The 25483-nt window shown below is 37.2% G+C and overlaps 1 protein-coding gene across 1 annotated transcript; it reads right to left on the bottom strand.

Annotated features, from left to right (window-relative positions):
- Positions 1–12620: 12620 nt before the first annotated feature.
- Positions 12621–25483, bottom strand: cdc34b (cell division cycle 34 homolog b). The gene is made up of 5 exons (XM_084120768.1): positions 24756–25483; positions 19962–20048; positions 16367–16464; positions 14798–14932; positions 12621–14123 (listed from the first exon to the last, which is right to left on the bottom strand). Exons 1-5 carry the CDS (start codon positions 24939–24941, stop codon positions 13904–13906), a joined length of 726 nt encoding a protein of 241 aa, XP_083976894.1. The 5' UTR covers positions 24942–25483; the 3' UTR covers positions 12621–13903.

Here is a 25483-nt window from a genome sequence, read left to right as displayed (position 1 = left end):
TGCGCAGGTGTTCGTGTGTGTGTGTGTTTGTGTGTGTGTGTGTGTGTGAGTGAGTGAGAGAGAGAGAGAGAGAGAGAGAGAGAGAGAGAGGGAGGCAGAGAGCGTGGAGAAATGGGCAATTAGAGGTGGGATGAAGAAGGGGGGAGGTGGTGTAGATGAGGTCAGTCTCACAAAATTCTCTCTCTCAGAAATTGTAAAACACATGAGCCACTATAATGTTTTATTAGGCTACTTTAAATATACCATATACAATATTTCATACATTTGATAGGCCTATATTTATTTATATATATTTTTTCTTTTCATTTATTAATTATTAACCATTTAAAGCTGCAGTCCGTAGCTTTTTTGGGTTAAAAATTATCCAAAATAAATTTTTGCGCAAGTACATAACCAGCCAGTGTTCAAAACTGTCTACTTGCCTTAGCTCGATTCAAAATGGTAAGCTTGTAATAATTATTTAATTCCAGTGGTACTGGTGGATTTCCGCGGGAAATTCAAGCATGTGTTTGCGTCATCACGTCACATCTGTACACATAAAGAAGGAGTCTCGGCTAGTAGGCTATGTTGTGTGTGAGGATGTTGGAGGTGGAGATTTATAGCCTTTTCTCGCAGCGCTTGATATAATTAAACTTGTCAATTTGATGGCGTATCCAGAAAGGTTCAAACGACAATCACCAGTGACAACTGGAGATTCACCCGTTGTAAAACACGAAAGACTTCGAAGAAAAAAAGAGACTGCAACCATGCGAAAACAAGGATAAATTTCGGGAGGGCATTAAATGTAGTCACGCAATGCTGATGTTGTTAACATTAACAATTTGGGATAATTTATAAGCGAGCGTTAGATTTAATCAGCACGATTTACTGCAATGCTTTTTTTCCCTTAACATTACTTGGTCAGAACAAAAGTGGATGTTACATACTTGTTCAGACGACATTTTCCGGTGAAAATTCTTATGTTTGTCATACTTCCAAAATGACAGTATTCACACACGGTGATTGACAGCAGCACATTCTCCTCATTGGATTCATCCGCGCTGTGCCATGCCGAGGCACAACGCACGTAAAGTTGATAATTCCGCGAATAACTGCAATTGCAGATTTCGAACAGAGATGGCGACAAAGAGGAAAAACTGCGGACTGCAGCTTTAATTAACCTACATATTTTATTAAATGATAGAATTTTATATTACAATATATTATATTAGGCTATAACACAATATAATTAATACAATATAATAAATTATAATATAATATTATACAATATACAGCGGGGGAAATAAGTATTGAACACGTCATCATTTTTCTCAGTAAATATATTTCCAAAGGTGCTATTGACATGAAATTTTCACCAAATGTTGGTAACAACCCAAGTAAACCATACATACAAAGAAACAAACAAAAATAAGTTCAGAAATTAAGTTATGTGTAATAATGTGAAATGACACAGGGAAAAAGTATTGAACACATGAAGAAAGGGAGGCGCAAAAAGGCATGGAAAGCCAAGACAACTGCTGAAAACTTACAGTAATTAAAAAGCAATCCAGCCCCCTGTCAGTGGAAATTAATAACAGCTGGTTCAGTCCCAAATGATGGCCTACAAAAAGGTCTCATTGCCAAGGTGTCACACAAGACACATCTCATGATGGGTAAAAGCAAAGAGCTGTCTCAAGACCTTCGCAACCTAATTGTTGCAAAACATAATGATGGCATTGGTTATAGGCGCCATTCTAAGCTTCTGAATGGTCCAGTGAGCTCTTTTGGGGACATAATACGGAAGTGGAAAGACAATAATTTCACCATAAATTTGCCTCGACCAGTGCTCCTCGCAAGATTTCTGATAGAGGAGTGAAAAGAATAATCAGAAGAGTTGTCCAAGAGCCAAGGATCACTTGTGGAGAGCTTCAAAAAGACCTGCAGATAGCAGGTACTGTTGTCTCAAAGAAAACAGTAAGTAATGCACTCCACCGCCATGGCCTGTATGCACGCTCACAACGCAAGACTCCATTACTGAAAAAAAAGCATGTTGAAGCTCATTTAAAGTTTGCTGCACAACATTTGGAAAAGCCAGTGAAATACTGGGAGAATATAGTGTGGTCACATGAGAGCAAAATTGAACTGTTTGGATGCGATAATACACACCATATTTGGAGGAGAAATGGCAGTGCACATTACCCTAAAAACACCATACAACTTGGTGTTGGCTCTTGGACAACTCTTCTGATTATTCTTTTCACTCCTCTATCAGAAATCTTGCGAGGAGCACTGGTCGAGGCAAATTTATGGTGAAATTATTGTCTTTCCACTTCCGTATTATGGCCGTCATCAAAAATGATGACGTGTTCAATACTTATTTCCCCCGCTGTAATGTCATGAGGAAAACTAGATACAAGATACTAGATACAAGAGAAAAATGTAACCCACCTTATGAAGTAATTTGATAATGTATTTATCATTTTAAAGTGTTAAGCTTTACGTTGTTGAATATTAAATAACAGGGCTTGTTATATAAAACAAGTTATATATTGTTCACAAATATATATTGTTCACAAATCTGTCTAAATCTGTGTTAGTGAGCACTTCTCCTTTGCCGATATAATCCATCCACCTCACAGGTGTGGCATATCAAGATGCTGATTAGACAGCATGATTATTGCACAGGTGTGCCTTAGGCTGGCCACAATAAAGGCCACTCTAAAATATGCAGTTTTATCACACAGCACAATGCCACAGATGTCGCAAGTTTTGAGGGAGCGTGCAATTGGCATGCTGACTGCAGGAATGTCCACCAGAGCTGTTGCCTGTGAATTGAATGTTCATTTCTCTACCATAAGCCGTCTCCAAAGGCGTTTCAGAGAATTTGGCAGTACATCCAACCGGCCTCACAACCGCAGACCACGTGTAACCACACCAGCCCAAGACCTCCACATCCAGTATCTTCACCTCCAAGATCGTCTGAGACCAGCCACCCGGACAGCTGCTGCAACAATCGGTTTGCATAACCAAAGAATTTCTGCACAAACTGTCAGAAACCGTCTCAGGGAAGCTCATCTGCATGCTCGTCGTCCTCATCGGGGTCTCGTCCTGACTGCAGTTCATCATCGTAACCGACTTGAGTGGGCAAATGCTCACATTCGATGGCGTCTGGAACTTTGGAGAAGTGTTGTCTTCACCGATGAATCCCGGTTATCACTGTACAAGGCAGATGGCAGACAGCATGTATGGCGTCGTGTGGGTGAGCGGTTTGCTGATGTCAACGTTGTGGATCGAGTGGCCCATGGTGGGGGTGGGGTTATGGTATGGGCAGGCATATTTTATGGACAACGAACACAGGTGCATTTTATTGATGGCATTTTGAATGCACAGAGAGACCATGATGAGATCCTGAGGCCCATTGTTGTGCCATTCATCCACGACCATCACCTCATATTGCAGCATGATAATGCACGGCCCCATGTTGCAAGGATCTGTACACAATTCCTGGAAGCTGAAAACACCCCAGTTCTTGCATGGCCAGCATACTCACTGGACATGTCACCAATTGAGCATGTTTGGGATGCTCTGGATCGGCGTATACAACAGCGTGTTCCAGGTCCTGCCAGTATCCAGCAACTTTGCACAGCCATTGAAGAGGAGTGGACCAACATTCCACAGGCCACAATCAACAACCTGACCAACTCTATGCGAAGGAGATGTGTTGCACTGAGTGAGGCAAATGGTGGTCACACTAGATACTGACTGTTTTTTGGACCCCCCAGTACAGTAAAACTGAACATTTTAGAGTGGCCTTTTATTGTGGCCAACCTAAGGCACACCTGTGCAATAATCATGCTGTCTAATCAGCATTTTGACATGCCACACCTGTGAGGTGGATGGATTATCTCGGCAAAGGAGAAGTGCTCACTAACACAGATTTAGAACAATATTTGAGAGAAATAGGCCTTTTGTGTACATAGAAAAAGTCTTAGATCTTTGAGTTCAGCTCATGAAAAATGGGGGCAAAAACAAAACTGTTGTGTTTATAATTCAGTGTATATATATATTTTTTTTATATATATCCTCTTTAATATTTGTATAAATAAATAAAATATATAAATATAACACACACACACTCACTCACTCACTCACTCACACACATAGACACACACACACACACATGGGAATATATATAGCCTGCCCTCTGCTGGCAGGATGCATAATCTTTTCAGAAAAGACAACTGTCAACTGTAACATTAAAAAAGGCCATAAAATAATATAGAATATATAATTTGAGAGTATGTAGTTTATATATTGTGATAGTGTACTGAAGTAAACTGATATGTATCTTCACATTCAAACATGTAAGTGACAATACATATACTAATAAGGAAAGTCACAGGTAAATGACAAAAACATGGTAATTCCATCAAACTTTTTTTGCAAGTGAAGTTAATACATCATCATATAATGGTATACACCCGATGTTTAAGATGCAATGATGCTTCATCACTGCAGGTTCTACTAAGAATTCAAGAGCTTCTAAAAATACAACTCCTCTGTCACCGTGTCACCTATATGCTATATGCTTGGGTAGTTTCAACTGTGCAATTACTCTTCTGTACGCTGTCATTAGTTGGAACACATCTTGTAAATGTAAATTTGTTTAAGCTATCTCTGTTTTAATGATACCCATATAACAGGTGAATTTAAAACGAGTGTACATTTGTGAGCCGGGGAAGGTCAGATGAGAATGTCTCCTCTGTGCATTTTGCTGTTTCCAGACAGTGCTGAATGTACAAGTGAAAATACCTCTTTTTTATCTCGCTCTTGTTCAGAACTCTTCGTCCATGTCAGTTGACGTTTGGAACAGAGACTACAAAGAAAACGTCCTTACAAACACCCTGTTAGAATTTCTACATACAACATGTGTGCTGAAGACAAAATCATGCACAAGAAAAGAAACTCAAATTAACTTGCAGTGCTGTAAGCATCTATACATTTTGTCAGCTAAAAATAAATCTTCCTTGTAAGGAAGTCATTAGTTATAACTAAGAACTGTGTTATAAAAAACGATCATCCCACATGCCACTGAAGACAGCAGGCTTGCCTTGAACAGATACCTAAAAAAACATGAGAAACTATAGCTCACTGCCGGGACAAGAACAATGACAGTTATACTAATCTAGGCAGAATGGCAAGAAAAAGAAACAGATGCTCCTGCAAAAGCAATGTGCCAAAACCACACATTTACTCAAACCATTAGTTGGACTGGTATGGTTTGCACAGCAAAAATTAAGTAGCTCTATAGGCAATTTAAAACAGATTGTCTACTGGCAGTAAAAAAAATTGTTCGGGTATATACGGGGAATGGAATACTGCTGCATATTTTGCAGTATATACTGCATTATATACAGTATGCCACACTAAATGTTTTAATTGTTCCACAATCTCGTGACTAATTCAGTGAATTGCATTAAATATGTATATTTTGAATTTTTTATTTTTTTATATTTAGATATTTTCATTTTGTGTTAATATGTCAACATTTTGCAGGATGATCAAACAAAGATTCAAGAAACATTACAAAAATAGATATATAACTACTGGTTCCTCATTCTGCAAATGACCGCTTACATGGACGTACAGTACATATAGTACTTGACGTTTTTGGCTAATTTAATCTGCATGGGTACTGCATGCATTCAGAAAAACTACATACTGTGCACAAGCTTTTGGCTTGCTTAGTTGGGGACATTTCAACATTTAATTTAATATTCAACAGTAATATTGATCTGCCTGCATTGACCCCATCATATGAGAACTGAACTGCTGGACGATGATGGTTTTCTCCAGAGCGGCTGTATATATAAATTAACTAATTAATAACTTTTTTAACAACCAAAATGAAACATTACTGAACTTACTTACGCTGGACTGTGATGCTATTTTCTTCTGGAAACAAACTTTGTTGCCTTATTTTCCTGTTATCTCTGTAAAGCTGCTTTGAAACAATCTGTATTGTAAAAAGCGCTATATAAATAAATGTGACTTGACAGTATACATACTGCATACTACAAAAATATTAGTATGCTTTAATAATGGTAGTATGACATTCTGCACACACCCTCAGAGGGTTTTAAATCAGTCAATATGTTAGGCTTCACTTACTTTTCTTTGAATGTAACTGGTCCTACTCGCAGCCACTCCAAGTGGGATTGGACCCAGCGTCACCGAGGAGCTCTTTACTAGCGGGCCTCCGTTTCACTCACCACCCTAAACCTCACTCCAATCCGGGTCACGGCACCAATTTGACTGGCCCTACTCGCACCCGCTCCAAGCGCGATACAAACCTCCGTCACCAGCATGCGAGGCAGGCGTGCTAACAAGCTTGAGGCCAGGGGATTGAGGTTTACTTGCACAGCCCTTTACTAGCTGGCCTCCTTTACACGAGCACAGTATCTGATTTGCAAAGTGATGTGTATTTTGTGTTTGGAGTGTTTGAGTACTTGAGTTTCTAATTGGCAGTTTTGAAACACCTTGATTAAATGAGTTGTGTGTTCCTTTTTTGGGAAGAGGCTCATTTACGTTGATTGAGTTTTGCCCTGGTTTGATTAAGCCCTATTGCTGAAAGCTAATGAGTTGCTTTTATGTTCTGCTGCTGTTTGGCCATCTGGATGCGTCTGAGATGAAACAGTCACTGACTGAGCTGGAAATTGACTAACAGTCTCTAACAGTCATATATATATTTCTCTCTGTATACACTTTTGCAATATGCAAAGAATGTTTTTGTGTTAAATTACCCCTCTGGTTTCCTGAGGTCTTCTTCAAGCATTGATGACAATGGACTGGGGGGACAGTTTAACTGACACTGACCTGGAAGAGATCCTCAGACAATGAAAACACTATTCTGTCCATAAATACACAATATCTTGAAATGTTTCACAAAGTTCAAATGTTTTTGTAAATGTGTTTTAAGCATGTTTTGTCTTGTTCTTTATATTTCCATGTATTGTGTTTGTCTTGATGTACGCCTACAAATATATTCTCCTAAAAAATTTACAGATATAAAAATAGTTCAAGCAGTCAATATTGTGCATCTGAATTTTACTATTTAAAGACATTTTTCAGATTAAATACAAGTTATCTGCATGAATAACAGATGCTTATTGGGCAAACTTGCAAAAATTGCTCCATAAACTTCCTTTGTAAGTACATGTCTGTCAAAACATACGTTTGTTTTTACAAACTGCATACAAGTCCACATTATTTTCTATGATTATGGCATGCTGAACTAGGAACAATGCAGCTAGAATGCTTTTGGTCTCATTTCAGTGATGCACTGCATTGTTAACAGGCTCTGATCTCTTTGTAAATAGCATTTCATATTTTGCATTTATGGCAGGTGCTGGATATTGGCGACAGGCTTACCATTCCCAACAGGGACACAGAGGAGGAGGAGAAGACCTCGGGGATCTGGTGGAAGCAGCTGGTGCCGGAGAAACTGCAGGACCAGTATCCAGGACGTGAGCATTTTGGGCTGAAAAACACTTTACTTAAAGCCTTTATAATGCCTTATAAAAAGTATTTCTAATGCATTCATTAATATTTGTAATTCACCTGATAATGCATTGTATGATCTCATTAATAATTGTAACCACAGTTATAATACATTATTATACTTATGAAATGTAGAGCTATGAACAGATGAGATTCTGAATAAGTGTTTGAACATAAATTGCTCAGTCTCAGTCTGATATAAAAGGATTTCCAGCAAAGGATAACCATAGGCAATTGGTTATTATGCACTATGCATTTGAAAATGCATTTGCTGTCTTGGAAACATCCCTCTTGAAGGCCTACCATTAAAGTTGAACTACATTTATTCATGGGTGTAGCTTTACAACTGAGCTATGGGAAGACCGAGCCAGTCGCTTTAGTCAGTCACCATTTTAATCACATTTTAGCTTTTCTACATGTTCACACTCCATATTACTCCATATAAAATAATATTGAAATGATTTAACTAAACTAGCCAAACTAGTCTGTTTTGCCACACTAAACATAGCAATAAGCACGTTGAAAATGCATTTTTGTTTATAGTGCATTTTCAAATCATTTATTTGATTACTAAAAGCCAGTGCACTGTATTTTAAAATAGGCTTTTAGTAATCAAATAAAAGAGTGAAGAATTACTCACCCTCTGCTTTAAAGCAGACATCTGTTACATCACAATGACAAAAGGGCAGAAAGATAATGTTGCTGAGTAAAAATTATCATTACAAAAAAGATTGCATAGATACAAAGTATAGTTAAACCAGCTGAAAAGTGCCCAAAAACACTCTAAAACCAGCCAGAGGATCAACTATGACCAACAAGGACCTCCAGCCTATAAAGGCATAAAATCCTATACTGGCTCAAACATCCTGGGCATTATTTCATATCGTACTGCCATCAATCTAGCCGTTTATGAGGTACATGCGCAAAAACACTTTCACAAGAAGCCAGCTGTATTTTATGCCATCATACCTATAAATAAATATCATATAATGGAATTGGCTTGGCATTTTATCTTTAGATTGTTTCATTTGTAATCTACCCCATTGGACTGTACTTTCACATCTCTGCCGGTTGCCTTATTGATTTGCTGTAAAGTAATACGCCTCTGTAATGCTCTGTCACTAAATCATAAAGGAATATATGAGACTGTGTCTCAGGCATTAACAGTTACGACCACTTGAAGAGAAGCTCTGGACGCGGATGATTGATTTATAGCTAGCAGTCTATCATTGTCATAAACCGTGGTGCTCCTCAACCATCACAGATATCACATTAAAAACTACTTAAGTGTCATCAAATGCTCTCCGTGGGATTGCAAATAATGCAATGAGCCTATAAATTGCTCTCTGGCTTTAATTATTGTTAATGATATAATATGCCACTTGCATACTGCATATTGTGCAGTAAATATTGAATTCTAATATTGAAATATTGAACTAAAAGCTAAATACTAGTGCTTGGAATTCAAAGTATAGTGGTTTGCCTTATAGCAAACACTTCTGAAATAGGAGTAGTATGGAGCAGACTGTCCATTCTGAACAATCCCTTAACCAAAATCATTACTTTCTTTCCAGCAGAGCCTTAAAAACCAGAGTATTTTACTACGCTGAAACACACTGCTAACCCCAGCCTCCTGCGGGTCTGTGGGACGTTCGGGCAGCTAGCCAGAGATCCGCTGACACACTGGTGCGCACACATATGCAGGCACAAGCTATCTCTGTGCTCCCTGAGAGAATCCCTATCAAGCACAGAGAGACGCTCTGTATGTCTTAATGGAGGACAAATCTGTTAGCGCACGGCCAGCGTGTGTGGGTGGGCTCTTCACTGCTGTCACCCAAGAAATGAAATGAATGGAGAGACTTTTAGACAGGCAAGCTGGTGGGCTGGCCTTCTATAGCCTGGTCATGGCTGGTTTAGCAAGCTGGTTCTGGAGGGGGTTGGCACTTCTTTTTATAGTCAGGCTGGTCTTAGCTAGGCTTGGCCAGGCTGGGAGACCAGCTAACCATCTTGGACTGGTTTTAGCTGTTTTTTTCAGCAGGGTGCTGAGCTGGCAGACTCTGTTTTGTTCTACCTCTATAAGCAGCTTAAAGTTTTTGTTTGCCATGTGATTTATTGATTGTAGAAGTGCATTTAGCTGAATGGTATTAAGAGGATGAAGCCATTTCAAGCGCAACGGAGATCTTTTTTGTTTTTTTGTTAAATGATTACAGTAACTTGTAAAATATCCCTCACTACCATTCAAACGTTTGTTAAGATGTTTTTGAAAGAAGTATTTTATGCTCACCAAGACTGCATTTATTTAATAAAGAAAAATAAAACAGGAAAAACTGGGACATTGTTAAATATTTTACTATATTTTACCATGTATCTCTCTCTCTCTCTCTCTCTCTCTCTCTCTCTATATATATATATACTTTTTTCAGGGTTCTTTGATAAATAGAAGGTTCAAAAGAACAGAATTTATTTTAAATATAAATCTTTACTGTACAGTAAATTGTACTATAAATTTATCAATTTAATGCATCCTTGCTAAATATAAAATATATACAAACATTTGCTTCAGCATTTGAATTACTTAAAATAAATTCCTGTCACTCCACTCCAAACCTATATGACCTTCTTTTTTTCTTTAAAACTGCAAAAAACTGCAACAAAAATATATTTAAATATCACAAACACAAAAAAAACTATAATAAAGTATATTTTACCTTAAATGATTTTCAGTAGACTTTAACCACATTTAAAAAAACAATATTTATGAAATTACACATATAATAGCTTAGAGTAAAAAAAAAAAAAAACACTCAATTGCATTCCATATATTTAAACTATATATTTTTAGCGTAACTGCAATTAAGTTTCTGTAAACTTTACATGCAGTTCACGGTTAAGCATATTCTTTTATATTATTTCCATAATAAATAGTACTCCTTTTAAAGGTAGCCTACACTACTTATTTTTTTTCAAGGGTAGCCCTTTAAAATAGAGACCTATATGTGCAGAGGTCTGCATATGTGATAATTGTTGAATGATTTGTTGTCTAAATGAAGGAGGGTTCTTTAACACAATACAACTACATTATCACTCCAAAATTCCTGCAAGCACCAGAGTAATACAGCTTTAGTGCAGAAGTACAACTGTAAATTTGTACCTATTTACTTCATACAAAAAAAAAAAAAAAAGGTTATTCAAATGTGTGTCTTTTTAGATGTTTTTGAAGATTGAACTGCTGTTCACATGAAGGTCCAGCGTTCGTTCCACCACCATAGAACAGTGAGTGGGATTGTTATTGAGTGATTCAATGTTTAAGGTGCAATACACTTTCAGTGCTTTGAGTCACATTCTGCACCTTCTCTCTGGTCTTTAAGTGTTTTTTCTACTGCACTATAAATACAAAATGATCTCCGGTTAAACTCTCTGCATGCATGTGAAACAACTTGAAGAATCCTGAAAAGACTATGTAAAAGTGGGAGGTCTTATGTCGACATGCTCACGCTTCTGATAACAATTACGATTCAGTTTGTTTGGTTACCCATATTCTTCAAAATATCTTCCTTTGTGTTAAACAGAAGAAATAAATACAGGTTTGAAACAACTTGAGGGTGACAGATTTTTCATTTTAGGGTGAACTATCCCTTTAAGTGATTCTTCTCCATGATTTAACATTACCTCCTTTTTATTCTTACAGTGTTTCAGACATGTAAAGTCCTTCTAGATGTTCTATAAACTGTGTCAGCGCTGGAACTGCATCTCACGGGCCCCCACATCTCTGTGTGTTCATTGTGTAGCCTGTGAGTGTTCAGGTTGTCTGAACAAGCCTCATGCACAGTGTTTCCAGGCAAACCTTGAATGCCAGTCGGAGGGTTGCCATGGCAACAGAGTCGGGGCAACTGCACTTTGGAATGCCTGGAGACCCTCTCCAGCTGTGCCTAATGTCTTATCTGGTAAACAATGCCATATTCAGCTGAGCAATGAAATCTAACTATGTCATGTCCACTTTCCCTGACAGCAGAGATAATTAGCAAGCAAAGGGAGACTTTTCTTTGAGAAAAATAACCTATAATCTTAAATGTCTCTTCCAGAAAGCTGCAGATCTGTGGATCACACTGTACTCAGATTTGCCTAAACACCAAAGTCACATTTCTAATTAAATTCATCTTTTTTTTCTAATAAATTAATTCATTTTTCTATTAAGTGAAACCCGAGAACAGTTCTGCAAAAAAATGTTTAGTCTATAAATATTGACTACATTTGCTTGCTGTAGTTTGAAATATTTTTCAGAGTTGTAAATAAAACAAAGATTACTGGAGTACATTTTACAAGTTCCATTTCAGTCTAAGTAAATCTTACACCATTTTTTTTTTTCTCAGTGTAGTGCAAAATAAAAGACCGCTTTAAGGGTGTCATTACTGAGAATAAAAATGTGTTGTGTATCGTGAATCTGGAGACGGGAACATCAAAGTCTCCCCTAACCTTTATTGTTTGCTCCTACCATTCCCCTTGAATGTAAATGAGGGGCCGTTTACACGACACGGTTTTCAACTAAAAACGGAAAACGTTTTGGCTATTAATTTACACGATAACTGTGTTTTGGGAACCTGAAAACACAAAGTTTTGAAAACGGGATTCAAAGTGCAAGTTGTTGAAACCAATACCGTTAAGTCTGCCTGTAAACAACAAAGACGTGAATTTGTGAAAACGGTGAAGTCATGCGCGTGCGTATTTTGTGTTTAGTCTATAGGCACATATTGTTTCTTTACATCACCAGCTATTGGCCAGGTTAGGTTTAATGCAGCATTTTAATAATACATAATACAGCGTTTTTAGTCATTTTCGCAGATCTGTGTGAACCGGGACCATTTTGACAACGTTGTTGTCAGTACACGAAAAGCAAAATATTTTTTTTCCGTTTTTAGTATTTGTTGTCATGTACCCTAAGAGCGTAACAATTTGGGGGCTCGTCCGGGATCTGCACAGACAACTGAGAGAAAATTAAGAAAACAAGCAAGCGCACACATATATATCAAATAAAATACATGTGTCACACAATGTAACAGTAGTTAACAGTAAACAGGCAAATATTCTAATAAAGATCTTTATTCAGTTTTAAATAGGCCAACAAATCGTAAAAATACATAAAGGTCAATAAAATGACAAATCAGCTCCTCGTGCGCATCTCATCCTCATGGGATATGGTTGTAAATTGTCCTCAAAACAATATTGAAAAAAAACGGATGACTTGCAGGTGTGAAAAAACACTTTGTTGTTGGTAGGATTTTCCTTTTTCCAGATTGGTTGATCCTGAGAGTCAGTCGGTATGAGCTCAAATTTAAATGTGAGATGGACGCCAGCACTCACCAGCCTCCAGGCAGCGTAAAGGAAAGTTTCAATCTCGATATCACAACAGAGGACGTGGCGTTGTTTCACAGAGCAATAATGCAAAAGAAAAGGTACAAAAAAATCATCCATTAGTCCAAAAGTCACCCTACATCCCAAATAAACACGCCCCCCCAAAAAAAAAAAAAAAGATTAAATAAGATTCACTTAAGAGGACAACACAGGAGTATCAGCATTGCTTAAAAAACATTTAAAACTCAGCTCAACAGAAAAGACAACATCGACTTGCCAACCTACCCGAATACATTGATTTTCTGATAAGCTTCTATATCTTGGAATGAAGAAATACACAATTGCAATAATTTAAAGTGACACTATAAGTTAAATATTGTGTGGAGTTTAAACACATTGTAGGATTTAGGCCATCGTTTCTTTTGCAATGTTTAGATTTTTTTCCATTGCAAAACAGTTTTAATATGCATCATCCTTTAATTTTGCTTAGGGCTTTTTAATGTAATTTCTACTCAAACGGAGGGGGAATAAAAACAGAAACTCAAACCTTGACCCCAAGCATTTTATTGCTTGGATGTGCTTGAAGGCCAAAAAAGTAAGCGTGGGTGATCAAAGTGATCAGCTCTAAGAAATTCACGTAGTAAGCATTATTCAGCATAAAGCTTCATTCAAATAATCACTCACTCAAACCTCAATTCAGTCAAGCACTTTCCCCCCCCCCCTTTTTTGAAGAAACTTTCACTGAGCTGTCTGAAAGCGCAAAGCAAATAAATAATAAAAGAGTAGCTTGGAGAAAAGCCTGAAGGCCAGCACAATTATGACACGGAGGGAAAACAACATAATGCTTTTTTTTTTAAAATTAAAAAAAAAAAAAAAAATCGAATTTTAGTCAAAGACTTTAGTTAAACAAAAATGGCCATCTGAGTGAGTGTAAATGCAGAGCGCATGCCTTGACGCTTCAACTTTTGGGCTGATGCTGATGAAGACGAGGATGAAGGTGGGAATGGGAATGTCGTCATGATTCCTCGTTTCCTGAGTCGTCCTCGTCATAGCAACAGTCCTCGTCATCGTCATCCTCATCCTCCAAGTCCTCGTCATCATAGTAATCATCGTATAACAGGTCGGACCCCTCGTCCAGCGCGGGGGCGCGCGTGCGCACACAGTATTCTGCCAGGGTGGTGGGAACTTTCACTCCGTCCCGTTCTGCCTCCGCTTTCGTGGCCAGAACTTGTTTTCTGTAACAGACACAAACACCTCATTAATGGATCTGAAGGAATATTCGGCTTCACATTTGTGCTTTTAAACCTTCAGGCTAGACTTCAATTGTGGACACATTACCATAAACATGTATTCCATTCGTTTTTACATTTGATGTTATGTACGGACATTGCTTTTCAAAATGTTCCTTTTAGCTTCATTTTTATATAGCTGAAATATTAACCATGTAGCTTCTCTTTCTATGACGTTCAGAGTCAGACTCATCTGTCTTAGGCAGTGGGACATGTTGACATTTTATGTAATTTAAGCTCTCCATTTGAGTTGTTGCCCTGAGGTTTTAAGATGCCAAGGCAGAGAAATAAACAACTTATGTCCTGAAGGATGAAATCTGATGCAAGTCAAATGTTCAAACTCAGATGGCTGAAAACATGAATTGGAACATGCAATAGAGAGATTGCCAAGAGGAGATCATGTTCCAGTGACTTATTCAACCACAGGAGGGCACCGCTGATCCAGAAAATAAATCAAAATCTGTTTCGAAGGGTTTTCCATTGGCTAAAGTGTTGTTTATCTCCACATCTTCTGACAGAGCCATCAAAATGTAACACGCATTAAACAAATAAACATTAAACACAGCTGATCTCTTAAAGGGACCATATTCTCTTTTTTTTTTTTTACAACAATTTGTTACCTAATGATTTCTGCATATTCACGGTCTTTTCCTTTACTGTCTCTCCATTTGCGGTACATGACAGAGGCGTCCACGTTGGCCGGAGAAAACGTGTTGGGCTCGTTCAGTAGAGAGATGACACTCAACAGTATAGTTCTGAAACACACAGACACTCAATGTTATAATGACATTAACCTTTAAGCTCATCTGTCCTAGAGCTTCTTTGTGCTACATTCTCCTAAAGATGTGAAGAGATTTTAGCCAAGAGGATCAGTCTTTATGCATTACTTAAAGTTACTCCGGTGACCTCACATTTGCAATAGGGATACAGAGTAACTTCAGTTTCCAAGTTGGTAATGAATCAACAGTATTCACTGGGAAAGTAACTTATTTTGAAGTACTGTTTTCATAATCACTCTTATAGCCATTCACTGTCAAATGAGGAAAGTGTTTTAAAGTTAGCAATTAGATGCAGGCCAAAATAATTCTTCAACAATTTAGATTGTAAAAAAAATTTATAATAGCATTAATAATTATAATAACAATAAATAGTATCACTATTATTATGGTTATTAAATAATAATAATTCATATATTGAGGTGGTGTAATTAATATGTCAAAAAGAAATAAAATAAGAGTAGTTCTACACATTACAAAAATGTACATCTTGATATTTTCCCAAATTTTGACAATATTCAACACTTTACATATTGACATTAAACATTTTCTATACATTAAATAGAATAAGTGGCAGGAGTATTAGTTAAAGACTAATAGATATATTCTGACATACAGTATCAGATTATTATTATTTTTTTATTTTATTTGTTTTATACTCAAACAAAATAAGTCACTAAAAACAACAAGCTACATCCGAGCGGGGTGAACACTGGGTTCTGATAATGTAAACCATGCAACATTCAGTGTGGGGTCAAAATATGCCCGTCTCTCTGTGTACAGTGACAGGTGTTCTACAACAACACAAATGATTAACATGAGCTTCCAGGAAGACACTAGCTTTTCCACTGAAGCACAAAGCCCAGTGAAACAAAACACCAGACTAACTAGAATAGAGATCAGACTCGGGGGAGGAAACGCACAAATACACAGATCTCCACTGAGATGCTTTCCTTAAGGCAAGCAACATGAAACTCATGAACACAAAACCATCCTGGCCACCCTTCCTATAATTCTGTTAGTGGGGAAAATACATGATCACTCTTTGAGACAGCCTGTATCTAGCCTGTAGATCCCTGTAGGGAAATTAATTTGCACAGCACACAATGTAAAAAAAACCAAAACATTTATTTGTGGAAAAAGGCTGCAATGTGGACAAGACTTTATGCCAATAATCAAACAGATCTGGCTGTTAAGGTGATGATACACAGGGCAACTTTTCGGGCAATGTTGCCATCAACGGGCAACCAGATGAGACACAGGGCCCACGACCGATCTAAATTATCCAGACAGAAATGTATTGCCCATTTTCAATGGGAAAGTGCCCAAGAAACAATCGCTCGGCAAGATTACCCAGCAACATTGCTCAAAAAGTTGCCCTGTGTATCATCACCTTTAGAGATTACTCCATACCTGACATTCTGTGTGGGGTTCCACCTCTCTGAGGGAAGCTCTCCGCTCTGTGGATCATCTACTGGAGGATGCAGAATGGAGATACACACGTCCCCGTTCTGTGAAAGCACACGCAGAGATTCAAATCAATCACACAATCATAATGCTTTCATGAAGCAAAAGCAGCATCTCAGTGAAGCCCTCGCCTCCACACCACTGCTGTTTCTGTGAGTACTCAGAGTCACAGCGAGGCATGTGAAAGGGAGATAAGGAGAAAAAGCCAGTCAAAACTGAAGGACGATCTCTGCAGAACTCTGAAAAGCCTTGTGCATGCACTGCATATATATCCAACACGAGGAAATATACTGGTGCACGGGGTAGGCTGTATGACCACCATCTTAAATCAGAGTCATTTTATATCACTCACAGTAATGCTGTGTGTCACATTATAGTTATACTTCCTGTAAATTCCACCAAAAATGTTTTATATAAATAGATTACCATGTATTAATGCAGTTTTTAAATAATCATCCAACAATCCAGTCAATTAAAATAAAAATCACATTATTGTTAACAAATCAAAGATACATCTGGCTCCAAAAACAGCTGCTTCACATTATGCAACACTTCAGTTCAAAATGAACTAATCTGTATTAATTAAAACTAAAACTACTAAAAATAATTTGTTAAGTGTTAACTGAAATAAACTGTTTTTAATCTAATTAATTGTATTTAATGCCGGCTTTAAGTTAGTTGCTGAGGCATTTTTTGTTTGTTTTGTAAGTTTTAGTGAAAAATACTAAAATGAACAAACTAAAACTGAAAAAAAAAAAAAAAATGTTTTAAGCTAAATAGAAATTTCCCTTCAACCGCTTCACCGCAGTCATTTTTGTTGTGTTTATTTTGTTATTGAGAGAAAAGCACATAGCACATATTTACAAATTCATCTAAATGTTGCTCTCTGCGCGTGTATGGCGTCGGGATGTTCCTGCAAAGGCATTTCCAACTATTTTTAGTTCAAAGCGAAGAACAAAAGAACTTTGCCATGGGTATATAGGGGCGCTGAGCCACATTCAGTCTAGTGGTCGACCGATATTGTTTTTTTGATGGCCGATGCCGATATCTTGGAGAGCAGGGTGGCCGATGGCCGCAGTGGCGGTTCTACATTGAATTACACCCTAGGCGAGACCCCCTTCGAGCTAATTTTACATACAGCACAGTGAAAACGATATGAATATGACACAGTTGGCAACTGGTTATATATCAGCATATTTTAAAATGAAGGATTTAAAGTTTTTCGATCGCGTCTCCCGTGAAGCTGATCTTCTGTTCGCATTCACTCACTTCGCACGGACCGACCGTCACTCGCAGACAGTAATGCACACTTCACAAGATATCACAGTTGGATTCAATTAAATCTGCAAGGTTTGTGAATTTAAATGTTTATTAGATATTCGGAGATTTGTTTAAATGACGTAGATGCGCATTTGCTGAATGTTGAGGGCAAATGAGAAAGTATTTTAGCCTGATTGTTTGCCTTTTCTGTTACAAATAATATAAAAGCAAACGCTTTACTTTACTTACTTCGCATAAGTTCCCATTTACTTACTTTGTTTACCAGTTCTGTATTATACTCAAGTATTAGATATGACTGACAGAGATCGTAAATTAATGAAGACGGAGAATGTGAGTGAGCACTGTTTGATCTGAGGAGCTGCCGTTGCCGTTCTCAGCGCCGCCCATCAAAATAAAAGCCCGGAGCGCCGTCAAAATAAAAGTCCCGCTTTCAACACATCGGCCAATCAGAAAAACTTATCGGCCGATGCCGATATTTCAAAAATGCCAAATATCGGCCTTGGCGATATATCGGTCGACCACTAATTCAGTCTCTTGTATGCAAGTTACGTGTGAATGAACGCGAGAATGAGCAGTAAGTTGCTAGCAGCAGTTCAATTAACGGCCACCGGTGTCGCTAAAAACAAGGGTTTCTGAATTCTACATAAAGCCCCATTTAAAGACATTGTAAAATAGAGACACAGCGGTTGAATTCAATATTATTGTGGCAAGTTGTTACATTGCCTGGCAACATTAAACAACATACAGTTACAGCACATTTACAGCAGAACACATGCTGGCAGTGCATAAAAATATAATAATGCCCATTTTAATCAACCAAGCTGCCTACACTTCACTACAAGTGCTTGTCACGATATCATGTCTCCAGCACACCTCACACACATTACCTGCGATATACATTTTCACAAATTACTGACACTTTTCAGGGGAGGGCCAACTGTAACATCTTTTACATTTTCGCACAAACTACAAATCTACCAGGTATCTTTTGGTATGAGAAACATGTACCAAATATAACAGCATTAATTAAAATATGATGCAAAATTGACGCAGAAGGGTATTGACAGATCTGTGAAGTGGTTTTTGCTATTGTTATGCTTATAATTTCCAACCTACACAACATGACTTGATGTTTTCCAGGTCACACACAGGTCTGAACTGCAGCTCAGTGAACCACACCTGTTGGTGCTTGCCGATGAGAGTTACAGTTCTTCCTCATTTTTAAGATGTCAAAAAATCTGATTTTCCCCATTTAACACACTGCAGCCATTTACACTCAAAAAAATAAGCTGTTGAACGAACTTAATTAAATTAAGGAAAACTTTTCCACAAAAATGAATTACATTTTTCCAACAAAATCTAATTTGTTTGAAATGATTTGTTGTAATCTTGTTGTATGCACTTAAATTAATTTAGTCATTCCTGCTAGATAAAGTTTTGTCAGGTTGACTACATTTAATTTTTTCCCTGCCCAAAATCGCCAACATTATAATTTTAGCTAATTTGAATCTACAGTTATTTCCAATGATAGGAGCTACTAGTGTTCAGTTTAATTAAAACCACTTTTTACAGAGTAATATTGAATATTACTTATGCAGGTCTGCAAATGAGGTTTAATGCATGTATAGAGTATACTGAGTGCCCACAGCCCTAAACTAAACACAGTCGCCACTCTTCTGCATAATGGTAACCACAAAATTCAAAAACATTACAGAAAGTCTTCTAAGTTTCTAACATTATTAAACACTAACATTAACTAACAACATCTTTCCATTTACAGAAAAACACATAAAATAACACTTTAATCCCTAAATTTACCCTCCTAATGCAGTCCCTTGCAAAGCATGCTGGGAACTACAGATCCACTGCCCAGGTAGTTGTCAACAAAAATGATTCATGTAGTTTTCACACAAATTAATTAAGTAAACTTCAGTTTTAAATATATTAGGTTGACTGAACACAATTAAATTAAGCTGTGACAAAATATTAAACAATTGTGTTACTTTTGCTTATTTTAATTAATTAAATTTAACAAGAGGCAAAAGTTAATTTTTTGAGTGTATATTCAATTGTATCAAGAGTTCAAATAATGTGTTACTTATAATATCTGTTCCTAACTGTTCAGTGGCAATAGCCAAGATACAAAGGTTCATGTTTGCCTGGTGCATTAATCCAGGGCTTAACTGAAGGAAATGAGGAAGCACAACAGACAAGCCACGTGCCACAGTACACAGTGTGAGGGCTGAAACAATCCTCTTACCTCATAGATGTTGGGGTGCCACATCTTGGTGAGGAATCTGAACGTGGGTGGGGAGTAGGGGTAATCGATCGGGAACTTAATGCGAGCCTGCAAAACAGGACAAAAACAAACGTCAGCACAAACTTTGTCCTATGCATATTTAAGTATTATGGCTAAATTGACTATAGAGGTGTAACGATATTAAACCAAACAGAAACTCTCATGGCGTAACGAATGCGCCCCGCCCAACTGAAACACATTATATCTCGAGTAATCGCTCAGTCAGTGTTTGAACGGCAGAAAGACATCAGTAAAACAGCTTGTAAACAATATCCCATGTGGCATTACATTTACCTCAGGCAAGTCATCCAGTGTCCACAGCTTGTTAGTCAGCTAGAGAAATCAACTCTTTTGCTAAATATATGCACTATATTAGCTTATGTATTCATTATATTTTACTTAACCTGTTAGTGATGTCTTGATTATTTAATGTATGGTTAAAATATCTGTCATGTTTTTCTAAAGCTGATGCTTCTAAAAAATGTGATAAAATCTGGGGCCCCTTCCTTAGGTATCTTTTTAAGCGTTGAAATATGTTTGGGCACATATGTAATATGGATAACTTCGCTCTTTTATCCCTTCACTCCATTGTTAATGTTTTAAGTTTGATTAAGTATGGCTTTAAGGTGTAAATTTCTCACTCTTATCTGGTGTGGGTTTTGGTGTGTGTGTGTGTGTGTGTGTGTGTGTGTGTGTGTGTGTGTGTGTGTGTGGGGGGGGGGGGGGGGGTAGACTTTGATCTGTTTTGTGTTTGTATAAAAACTGTTATAAATAAAATGATTAAAAAAAAAAACATATTTAAAATATCTGTCATGAAAATGACAGCCAGTGTGTAAATGATTATATTTCAACAACAAATTGGGAGTTTAGAATTAAATTTATAAGTTAATGCAAAACCTGCCTTATGTGGAGTTTACATGTTTGCATACAATGTTATTTAGGTGTTGATTATTATATCTAAAAATAAATAGAAACTGAATTTAGGCTAATAGTTTGGGCTCTGTTGTTAACCTTTAATATTATAGTAACGTGTAAGTAAGGGTTCCCTATATAGTTAGCATTAATACAGCATTAGCAGAGATAATTTTTTTATCCTTAAAACTTTTTAATTACTGAATTAATTTAAAGACAGAGACACATAAAGCAATTTTATGTTTAGTTTTCACTCACCCACTGGTCTCTCACATTGTATTCACATTTGTCTGCAATTGATGCGTCACAGAAGAGATGTGAAAAATGCGAGCTGCTTTCCAAACGCAATTTATTCAGAGACAAGCTACCATGCATGACTACATTTTTTGAGACCCCAAATATGACTAGGCTATCCCCTTGTGAGGGACCCTCTTCCTAAAATATGAATCAACAGCTGTGTGTTTATACATAAAGATCATACTGTAAAAAAAAAAGAAAAGAAAAAAGAAGATACAAATATGTAAAATATTATTTGAAAAATGTAAGTTTCCATTAAGTTGCTTTCAACCTCTCAATATTGTAATGTTTTATTGGTATAAACCTGAAGGGAAAAAAACTATGGGTGTCAACAGAATAAAATGACTGATTATTCTGATGATTTCTCACCACTCTTTAAAAAGCAGAACAATATATATATTATTTAAAATTATTATTATGTGCATACTATTTTTCTCTAACCTTTTCAACAAAACCCTTTGCACTCCCTAAGCATCCCCATTTTCCAACCGCAACCTGTACTGGAAAACAGCTTTCACAGCCACCGAACTCTGACATTAAATGGACTTGGGTCCACACCAAAAGCTCTAAAGTAAAAGCTTCTAAACACTGTAGTACCCTCAGCTATATTTAACACAGTTACCGTTTTAAAAAAAACATTCTGCAGATTTCCACCGCTCTGAAAAAACTCATTTTGGTCCTGCTGGACAATGCAGCCAAACACTAAGTTCAAAACGATCAACATCACAGTGCCGTCAGCTGGTACACCGCAGAGAGATTTCTTATACAGCAGCTTTGGAGGATTCGGTCTCAGGGTGAGCCCAGGACAGCTGCTCTTAATAGGATTGGAGATGCATCACATTGCAGGGGAACAGTGCAGATGGACAGGAGGGAAAATATGAGAGAAAACACACAAATGGACAGAGAGCTGGATAACCAGGAAGTGGGGCAAATCATTTTTTGGCACGAAAACAACTAGGTTAAACATCCATTACGCAAGAGATATGCCCTCTACCTCAATTCAATACAGACCTAATTATTTTCAAGTCTCGTGGCAAAACTGCCCTTGAAACATTTTAGGCTGATTACTACTGGAAGTGGACATAATGACATTTGCATTCAACTATATTATATGAAATCACTATATTAAAGGAACAGTTCAACTAGGATATGGTCATTTACTCAAATCTACGTAATTCCAAACTTGTATGACTTTCTTCCATTGAACACAAAAGGAGAAGTCTAAACCTGAATATACTCTCTGTTCTTACTCATACAATAAAAAGTAAACAAGGATGCTGTTGAGCCCCAAAAATAGACAATAACATCATAAAAAACTGGTTTTAGTCCATATGGCTTTATAGTCACAGAAGCCATGTGATCAATTTTGTTCAATTCCTCACACAAAAGCTAAGTCTTTATTCACTGAAATTGCTCGTCTCCACCATAGCACTCAAAATCCATTTGCTGCTCTTATTAAAAAACGGTAAGTGAAGACACATGTCAGGTTTAACACCAATGATTCCAAATGACATTATTATATGCATTACTAAAAATTAGAGAGACAGATTTTCAGTGAAAATTTACTTCAATTTCTTTCCATTCCTCTCACAAAGCAACTAGCCAATATGGTTTTTAAATATCTTAAATACAGCACATACACTAAAGATAAAAAATTGGGGGTTAGTAAGATTATTTTGTGTTTTATGTTTCTCAACAGGGCTGCATTTATTTGACCAAAAATAAAGTAAAAACAGTAATATTGTGAAATAGTATTTTACCATTTAAAATAACAGTTTTCTATTTGAATATATTTTAAAATGTAATTTATTCCTATGATGCAAAGCTGAAGTTTCAGCATCATTACTCCAGTCTTCAGTGTCACATGATCCTTAAGAAATCATACTAATATGCTGATTACTACTCAAGAAGCATTTATTATAATTACCAATGTTGAAAACAGTGCTGCTTAATATTTTTGTGGAAATATTCTTTGATAAACAGAAAGTTCAAAAATGTATTTTAAATAGAAATTGTAACAATGTATGTCTTTTCGGTCACTTTTGATTAACTTAATACATCATAAAAGTATTTTTTTTTTTTTATCTCACTGATCCTAAACTTGTCTAAGTCATACGGATGACTTCTATGGTGCCTTTTGGCAGTTCAACAGCATTCATCAGCACTTCCCCATTTGCCTTCCAAAGACGAACGTCAGCTGTACTGATTGGAACAACATGAGAGTGAACAAATTACATAATATTCATTTCTGGGTGAACTGACCTTTCAAAGAAAGCATGTAGCCTACTGTAACTAAATATTCCAGACAAGTTAGGCACAAGTGGTTTCAGGTTCTTGGCTGACTACAAGATCTTGACAATGTGCCAACATAATACTCAAGAGAGCTTTAACACAGTTGACAAACGGTGCAAAAAAATTCCCCTTTCAAACAAAGAGAAGCAAGTCTCTATCATGCAAATACCGCCTGTTTTATCCTCAAAGCAGGGAGCATTTACTGGTTTGAATACCATGCCTTCGGGCATTGCCAAACTCGAGAGTTCAGTTTCAACACAAGCTCATATCCTGACACTCCAGTGAACAGTGACGCCGCTGTATCTGCCAAACCCACTGTACGTGTGTGTGTGAGTGCTTTGCTTTCGCTGTAAACAAAGACATGAAAAGTCATTGACCTACTTCAAATCCAACACAACAGTCCAGGCCCTTCCTTTACAATCCAGAGAGGAACTAACATGATGCTGAATAATTCAATAAAGCTTCTGACATTATTAGGTCATTAATTATAAAGCATTCAGACTGGTGTGAATGAACAGGTTTGTCTGCTCTGATGGAATGAGGTGGGACATAATGATCCTTTGCTGTCATTACTCTATTTTTATAATTATCATAATAGGAATAACTTGTGGTGCCACAAAGAACAAAACAAAAAATACAGGTCAAACGTGATGTCAACAACTAATACTAAATACGCGAGGCCCTAATAAGTGTTTGGAAGGTCATGAATATGACATTTTTAAAGTTTAATCAATCAGTTTTGATAGACGCTTGCATTCAGCAGAATTGGAAATTATCACAAACACTTTTGCAATAAATTATTTTAACAATAGCTGGTAAATAAATCTTTTGAATCAGTAATGAGCTTACAGCAAACTTAAAGTACATAAGAATGATGAAGAACATTTAATTGTAATATTGATAATATTGTTTGTTCAAAGTCATGTAAATCATCTCACCCTGCATCTATCAGAATGACAATGAGTCAATGAGGAACAAAGAAACCAAACAAATGAGCCCTATTATCCTGAACAAAGACCCCAGAATCTCATTAAACCGACATCTGATGGAAATCACAAGACATGAGATCATAACCAGGCTTTAAATCAATCAAAAACCTCAATTATATCGTAATACGTCTAAAGAAAACAGACAAGGGGACACATAAAGAGATGCAGTTATCCAGAGCTGGTTCCAGATCTAAATATAGACCATAGCCATCTGTTCCTAAAAATAACGCTTATTTACCCCCTAAAACCCAACCTCAACCCTTACCTTGAAATAGCCCCCTTCATAGTGAGTGTTTGGGGGTCCGAAAATCGCCACTTCCCAGTTGTAGAGATCCGCTTCATCCACTAAAGTGATCTTGAAACCCTCCACTGGTTCCTCCTGTAGAGACTTCATCTCCAGCATTAAAGCTTTCTGTGAGCTGGCGACCTGAGCACTGCTCTGACGGGCCATTTCTGCTTTATTTCTACACAACTGGAATCAAAAAGGGCGAAAAGTTGACAAGATGTGATGAGGCGATGAAAGCTGCTTTTCTTTCTTTGTCTGGAGTTGCTAGCTTAGCGGGGAAATGACAATGTCCTCAAAAAAGAGAGTATTTTCGATCAAATAAAATGTGTTGTAAGCTATAAAGCATTATAAGTGTGTTTTTTCGTCGTCCATGAAAGTAAAAAAGGTTGTTTGGTTGTTTATATGCGGAGTTTTGTCTGTCAAAAAATAACAAATCGCGCTCCGGGTTTGTTGTTTTTTTTTTCGTAGCTGAAGGCTAGCTGTGAAAATCCACTTCGACTCAACACTAATCTTCTCTAATGGAAGGTTTTCGTTCAGTATAAGTAAATTCAGATGTCTGAGTGTACAAAAAGAAAGTCTGCGCTTGAATTCTGTCGCAAGCTGGTCCGTCGAGAAGCAAAAATCGCCGTGAACTAGTAAATGTGTAGGAGAGTGGCGAGTTATGAGTCGATGTCCTGGATGCGTCTTTCCTCAATTCCAATGGGCTC

The sequence above is a fragment of the Abramis brama genome (assembly GCF_963993115.1).
Source record: "Abramis brama genome assembly, chromosome: 7".
Classification (NCBI taxonomy): Eukaryota; Metazoa; Chordata; class Actinopteri; order Cypriniformes; family Leuciscidae; genus Abramis; species Abramis brama.
Note: the sequence above shows the minus strand (reverse complement) of the source record. Positions and strands in the feature narration are given on the sequence as shown.

Coding starts and splice junctions, on each gene's coding strand:
- cdc34b (XM_084120768.1), bottom strand. CDS start 24,941: ATGGCCCGTCAGAGCAGTGCTCAGGTCGCCAGCTCACAGAAAGCTTTA. Junction 16,465..19,961: donor GGCACCCCAACATCTATGAG/GTAAGAGGATTG, acceptor GTGCTTTCACAG/AACGGGGACGTGTGTATCTC. Junction 14,933..16,366: donor AACCCCACACAGAATGTCAG/GTATGGAGTAAT, acceptor TGTGTGTTTCAG/AACTATACTGTTGAGTGTCA.